This window comes from Chenopodium album, chromosome 8, assembly GCF_948465745.1.
Source record: "Chenopodium album chromosome 8, dcCheAlbu1.1, whole genome shotgun sequence".
NCBI lineage: Eukaryota > Viridiplantae > Streptophyta > Magnoliopsida > Caryophyllales > Amaranthaceae > Chenopodium > Chenopodium album.
The window spans coordinates 6,992,632-7,000,356 of record NC_137841.1 but is presented as its reverse complement, the minus strand read 5'-3'; the positions used below and the strand labels follow the sequence as shown (position 1 = coordinate 7,000,356).

Genomic DNA, 7,725 nt, shown 5'->3' with positions numbered 1-7,725 from the left:
CAAAAAGGATACAGAGTCGACACTATGCTTCCCCTTGTTAGCAAATCCTCTGGGATTCCCATATTGGGAATTGTGTATCGCCATATCTTCAATAACCTGACCTGCATTATCAACATTAAGATTCATAAATCTCCCACTAGTTGCAGAGTCTAAAATTATTCTAGTTTTCAATGCCGTTACAAAAGGCTTGGATTAACTGCCATTGCACTAAATTATGGTGAGGGAATTCTCTTTGTAAGTCCTTGAACCTCTCCCAAGCCTCATATAAAGACTCATCGGCTTCTTGGGCAAAGTTCTGAATCGCGCTCTGTAGTACTGTTGTTCTCTCTGCAGGATAATACTTGTTATAGAAATTCAAAACAAGAGTTTCCCAGTCAGTTATACCAAGTGTAGTTCTATTTAAGCCATTAAACCACAATTTAGCTTTTCCAGTTAAAGAGAAGGGAAAGAGAATCTCCCTGATTTGGTCTTGAGTGACCCCGGCTTGCCTCATGGTGTAACAATATTGACAATAGTCGGCAATGTGAAGATTCGGGTCTTCACCCTTGGCTCCACTGAATTGCTTCCTCTCTATCATCGTTATAAATTGAGGTTTAATTTCAAATTGAACCCCATCAAGAGCCGGAGTGGGGGTGAGATGTGGAAAATTCGTGAGCTTTGGTTGTGAATAGTCACTAAGCTTCTTTGGAGCCGTCATCTCTGATTCTGCGTATGATCACTACAACAAAATAAAGCAAAGGTAACAGTGAAAAATCATTGCCTAATATAAAAAAAGCGTTGCCTTGTAGCTAAGGCAACACATATGAGGCGTAGTATATGCCCCCGTTGTCTATTTATAAGGCAACACATTTTTATTCAAAGGCAACAATTTTGAAAACCAAGGTAAAATAATACATAAGGCAACACTTTTACAAAGACAACAAATGAAAAATGTTGCCATCTAAGGAGACAATTAAAAAATGTTTCTAAGTGTTGCCACTCCCAAGCATTTAGTAGGTTGTAGGGCTCGAACTTGTGACCTCAAAGTCACAAGGTGACTTCACCACCAACTCCACCAAACTATATATATATACATATATATATATACACACACACACACTCGCCAAAAAAGCAATATCTTAAATTATGTTGTCTTTTTAATATAAATGTTGCCGTAGATGGCAACATAGATATTAATGTTACATTTTCAAGCAATAGTTTTGTTATTGTTATCTTTTCATGCAACAATTATTATGTTTGTTGTCTTAGACTAGAAAAAGGTAACACTTTAAGCAACTGTAGCCTTATATATTCTTGAGCAACACTTTTTTATTTGTTACTTTAGTTCAAGATAACAAATAAATATTGTTTCTTTAGATTACTAAGAGTATCATTTCTATAAGTGTTGCAATCTTAAGTGTTTCCTATTCTCATTTTTTTTTGTAGTGGATGATGCCTCTAAATCGCTGGAATAAGTTGGAGGATCGCGGTGATTATTGTTATTATCACCAGAATCCGCCAGGATTTGCTTGTAGAAGTTTTTCTGTCTATGGAAGGAACGTTCGATCTAAGGATCGAATGGGATGTAACCTGATCTGGAACACCTGGGCATAAACAAAAACTAGAAGCAAATATGAGATTTGTCTCAGAGAACTAACTCTCTCTGAGACAAAAGAGAAATAATCTAGACTACAAAAACAATCAGAAATAAAAATAAAACCGTTTCCCCGGCAACGGCGCCAAATTTTGACAGGGTAAAGTCGTATCCCCTAATAAAAAATAATTACCTAAGTCCTCTAGCTAAAGTAGATAGGGAAGTAGGGTCGATCTCCACAGGGAAACAAGTCTTTTTACTCCTAATTAATTATTATAATCTAAATTATTTAAGTAACCAATATTTATGATTGAGTATGAAACTAAACTACAAGGAATAGGAATAGGGAGAAAACAATATATAAAAGGATCTAGGGCATAGGTTCACCAATAAATAAAACTCCAGGGTAAAACATAGTAATCAATCATTGACATTGCATAAATAACATGATTAACAGGCTCTCGCAATTTATTAATCAACATAGATCTAACAGGCTCTCGCAATTTACTAGATCTAAGTTCTTATTGAAAATAGCCTTTAATATCAAATTAACATCTGCTCGATTCATCAATTTAATATTGCTATACTTTTACAAGCCGCAATTGTAAAACATTAAAACAATCCAATAAGAAATTATCATGCAATACCAATAATCAATAACGGTCAATCATCAATGCATCAATTAACCAGATTGTAAAGGGCTTTCGCTACGTATTACAATCACACAATTAATTTACCGGTATTAAATCTCATCTCTCGATTCTTGACTTAACCATTTATAAATTAACCTGCCTATTGAAACTAGACCTAAACATCAATTCTCATCACTAGTGGAAAAATCCTCATCCGTAACGGGCAAAAAGGGGCCATCCGTAACGGGCAGCGTCCGTTACGTATGCGGCCGTTACGGATGGTCATTGTTATTCGTAACGGGCACTGTCCGTTACGAATAATGAGTTATTCGTAACGGACATTTCAAATGTCCGTTACGAATAACTCATTATTCGTAACTGACATTTTAGATGTCCGTTACGAATAATGAGTTATTCGTAACGGATATTTTAAATGTTAGTTACGAATAAGGGGTTATTTGTAACGGACATCTGAAATGTCAGTTACGAATAAATTTTTTTTTGTATTAAAATAAGTCCTTATTCGTAACGGGCACCTAAAACGCCCGTTACGAATAAGTGATTATTCGTAACTGACATCTTAAATGTCCGTTACGAATAGAGTTTTATTGTATATAATTTAACACTTATTTATAACGGGCAACAAAAGTGCCCGTTACGAATAACTGGTTATTTGTAACTGACAATTTTGCTGCCCGTTACAAATAATTATTAAATTAAATTTTCATTTCATTTAATTTCGACAGCATGTATTTATATATAATTAATATATATTAATTAAAACCTGTTATAATATACATGTTCCTGTAAATAAGCAATTATACCGAACAATCTTTCGTAAAAATTAATACGACGTAATATAAAAACTGAAGTAGTAACACATTACAAATAAAAACTTGTATAAATTTATCTAACATATACAACAACACTAAAAATATTACGTTGTTCTACCTAAGCTAATAGTTATGCATTTAATAAATATTTACTTCTAAAGTATTGCGCCCATTGTTCTCGAACCACATTCAACTCGTCAACATCATACGGGGCGGTCCTTGGACAAAAATCCTATTAAAAAAAAACATATGAAAGAGGTTACAAAATAAAAACAATCCATAATAAAAACAATCATTAGAATAAATGTGATGAACCAAATTATAGAAATAAAACTCATAATATAGAAACAAAACACATAACATCCTTAATTGACTTATATTTTGATTTCTATGAGTTGAAATCAATAAAAAGTTAACATTTACTCACTTTTGGGAGCGTATAGAGCCAAAAAGGCTTCAAAATTGTGCTAAAGGACTTCTATCTTTCCCATCTTTCAAGTATTTGTTCAAATTAACACAATGTAACACATAACATCCTTAATTATCTTATTTTTTGGTTTCTATGAATTGAAATCAATGAAAATTGACCACTATCTCACTCTTGGGAGCGTATAGAGCCAAAAACGCTTCAAAATTGCCTAAGGGCCTTCTACCTTTCCCATCTTTCAAGTATTTGTTCAAATTAACACAATATAATACTAAAAATCCTTAATTACCTTATATTTTGGTTTCTATGAATTGAAATCAATGAAAAGTAACCATTTACTCACTTCTAGGAGCGTATAGAGCCAAAAAGGCATCAAAATTGCCTAAGGGACTTCTACCTTTCCCATCTTTCATGTATTGGTTCAAATTAACACAATATAATACTAAACATCCTTAATTACCTTATATTTTGGTTTTTATGAATTGAAATCAATGAAAATTGACCATTATCTCACTCTCGGGAGCTTATAGAGCCAAAAACGCTTCAAAATTGTCTAAGGGACTTCTACCTTTCCCATCTTTCAATTATTTGTTCAAATTAACACAATATAACACATAACATCCTTAATTACCTTATATTTTGGTTTCTATGAATTGAAATCAATGTAAATTGACCATTTACTCACTTTTAGGAGCGTATAGAGCCAAAAAGGCTTCAAAATTGCCTAAGGGACTTCTACCTTTCCCATCTTTCATGTATTAGTGAATTAACACAATATAACACTAAACATCCTTAATTACCTTATATTTTGGTTTCTATGAATTGAAATCAATGAAAATTGACCATTATCTCACTCTTGGGAGCGTATAGAGCCAAAAACGCTTCAAAATTGCCGGGACTTCTACCTTTCCCATCTTTCAAGTATTTGTTCAAATTAATACAATAAAACACATAACATCCTTAATTACCTTATATTTTGGTTTTTATGAATTGAAATCAATGAAAATTGACCACTATCTCACTCTTGGGAGCATACAGAGCCAAAAACGCTTCTAAATTGTCTAAGGGACTTCTACCTTTCCCATCTTTCAAGTATTTGTTCAAATTAACACAATATAATACTAAACATCCTTAATTACCTTATATTTTAGTTTCTATGAATTGAAATCAATGAAAATTGACCATTTACTCACTTTTAGGCGCGTATAGAGCCAAAAAGGCTTCAAAATTGCCTAAGGGACTTCTACCTTTCCTATCTTTCATGTATTGGTTCAAATTAACACAATATAACACTAAACATCCTTAATTACCTTATATTTTGGTTTTTATGAATTGAAATCAATAACAATTGACCATTATATTACTCTTGGGAGCGTATAGAGCTAAAAAGGTTTCAAAATTTGCAAAAAAAAAAAAACTACTAACCTCTTCTAAGACACCTTTGCACTCCAAGTAAAGGGATACAAATACGCGTTTCAAGGAGGAAATTTGAGAAGAAAATGCACTTACATGATGGTTGTTTTGACTACAGAAGAGTAGCTTGCCCCACTAGCTTTCAAAATTTCACCCATGTTTTTGAGAACCTGAAATGTAAGATGACTTGAATTATTAACACCTCTATCACTTTAGGGCCCAAAATATGAGATTTTTTTTAAAAGAACTAAGTGAAATAAAAGTTGAAAGTCTACATATGCCAAACTCACGAACCATATACTGCCCCTACCTTGATACTGTGCTGGAAGCAAGAACACTAGAGGTCTACAATAATTGTAGAATGCCTAAAAGTTCATTCAAAATGATAATCTAAATGCATGTTTGGCAATAATTGGCAATTTGCAAATAGCTCACTTGCATACATCAAACTACAGTTTGTAAAAGGAACATGTTTATCTTCATGGCAAATGAAAGCCGACCAACTTATTCACATCAAAAGCAGTATTTTTGAACCAGCAGTTTGCTACAATTTTAGGCATTTCATTGAGCACAGAAAAAAAAAATTTGGGTTTACAATCCAGACAAGTGACAAGCATTTGATAAATTGATACTACTCAGCCACTAAAGCGAATTTAATATGGGCACTTTGACAGTTTGACTCATTGAGCATCATATTTGTCTTAGCTAATATTGATTAATAGGAATAAGCAAATGACCCGTTGTAGAGCATTGAGATATGCCTTTACTAAGCATATATTATCAGCACAAGATAGTTTAAAGAACTTTTCTTTGGCAAACAGTACCCCACCTCCCAGTCTCCCATCCTAACCAAAAGAATGCTGCACAAGTAGAGTAGTTAGCAGCGAAAAAGGAGATGCATTAACAAGCTCGCCAAGGCAAAACTTCCTTTATTAAATGTATATAAATATATAATTACACTCATAAATCCGTCATTCCGTCCATCTACTATCTAGTGATTGAGTCATCACGGGTCCTTCACAATTACAAGACTTTTAGACCCCCAGCATACTTGTACAAAATAATGATTTTCTGATAGTAGAGCTATAAAAAATCTTTAAGTTACCGTGTCAGTTTGCAAAAATTTTCATTACCTGCTCAGTTTGTTCCTCCACATTTTCTGATACAAACTTTCCCGTCTGCATTCAAACAGGTATTGTTTACATTAGTAAGCAAGAACAATTACAAGAGCACAAACTGACAAAATTAGCTAGAAATAATCAGATTTGAAACTCAAACCTCAGGCACAAGACCCAGAACACCAGATACAAAGAGCATGTTGTTTGCTTTAATGGATTGAGAATATGGTCCCAATGCCGCAGGAGCCTTGTCTGTTTGAACAACTTCCTTTAAACCTACATACGTGGAAATGATAACACACTCATAAATCATCACTAGTTAAGAAAATGTGATCACAAATTCACAACCATACAGACTAGAAAACCCAACAGCCAACATGCAAATGAAAGAGGATACTATCACAGTATAACTCTGTCTTAATTTGAGTACAAAGGAATTTCCTTCTAAGAACATCACGTTAGAAACACAAGAAATTTCAAGCTTTGCTCCTATTAATTAAAGAAAACAATCTGGGGCCTCTGGGCATTCACCTGATTTGGAGTGGTTTCAACAAGAAGCTTCTTCGATTGTGTGTCAAGTCCAAGCCACTGCTCCAATGAATTCAAATTATCACACAGTTAAGAAGGGGTAAAATAAGAAAGGTCAACTAAAGGTTTCTAATACTGAAACTTACCACCCATCCAGAACCTTGTAAGGCAGCTCCTTCTGCATTCATTTTCATGATAAGAGCTTCCAGAGAGCCAAAGTTTGAATCAATTGCCCAACCCAGTGAAGATTTTGGAGGCTCACCACCTCCTTGCTGCAACAATGTCATGATATCATTTACATCATCTGTCTAATTTCACACAAACTAGATAACAATAATATCTCAGTACTGACACTTACACTAATTGGAGCAAGATTCTTCCAGAAAATAGAGTGATTTACATGACCTGCCATTAAATTTGTCCAAAATCAACTCAAAGATATGAATAAAACACTGATTAAAAGGTAGGATCTGTAGGAAGCTAAGAAAACATTGAAACATCCTTGAATAATTATACTCCCTCCGTTACATATTACTCGCAACAAAGGAATATTTTATGTATCACAAATAATACCCCTTTGTTGCGAGTAAAATGTAACGGAGGGAGTACATATAATGCCAAAGGACAATGTAGGAGAAAATGCATAAAATCAATCAGTTGATCAACTATTAAAATTCTGGCAGGAAGCATAATACAGAAGCATTTAAGATTCTTGGAAGACCACAAGTCCACAATCTGCAAGTACAATGGCAACAAGACATCTTCGGAAAACACTAGACACAAGCTAGTAATTGTATGCCTTACTGCTCACACTTTGTAGATGCAATCTTCTTCAATCCTTTTTCAACCTCGTAACACTTAAAACAAATTTGATGAAACCTGTCTCAACAGATTCTCACGAAGCAATGGCGTTGAGAAAACCTCTCATATCTACCAAAGTACCAAGTATTGCTAATAACCCAACCCCCCCCCCCCCTCATAAATCAATCAATTAATTCATACTTAGCTCAAAATTCAAAGGCTTTTAAACTAAAACATAATAAAACCCAAAACAAATGGAAAATAGTAAAATAAATCAATTAATTTGTGGAAAAAAAAAATAAAACCTATAATTAAGTAATTGCAATTAAGCAAACTGAAACAAGGGTTACGAAATTGGGGGAGGAGAGACAAAGAGTACGCTTTAATGGAGAACTATGAG

At 33.8% G+C, this 7,725-nt stretch overlaps 1 protein-coding gene and 1 non-coding gene across 2 annotated transcripts; one reads left to right on the top strand and one right to left on the bottom strand.

Moving 5' to 3' along the window:
- Positions 1-209: 209 nt before the first annotated feature.
- On the top strand, positions 210-316 carry LOC145557106 (small nucleolar RNA R71). The gene has a single exon (XR_014092178.1). It is a non-coding gene; the product is annotated as a small nucleolar RNA R71 (small nucleolar RNA).
- A 2,767-nt stretch (positions 317-3,083) lies between these two features.
- LOC145642691 (uncharacterized) lies at positions 3,084-6,936 on the bottom strand. Its single transcript, XM_081693863.1, has 8 exons — positions 6,883-6,936; positions 6,671-6,796; positions 6,528-6,584; positions 6,374-6,392; positions 6,157-6,272; positions 6,012-6,056; positions 4,975-5,048; positions 3,084-3,270 (listed from the first exon to the last, which is right to left on the bottom strand). Exons 1-8 carry the CDS (start codon positions 6,934-6,936, stop codon positions 3,228-3,230), a joined length of 534 nt encoding a protein of 177 aa, XP_081549989.1. The 3' UTR covers positions 3,084-3,227.
- Between the last annotated feature and the right edge of the window lie 789 nt (positions 6,937-7,725).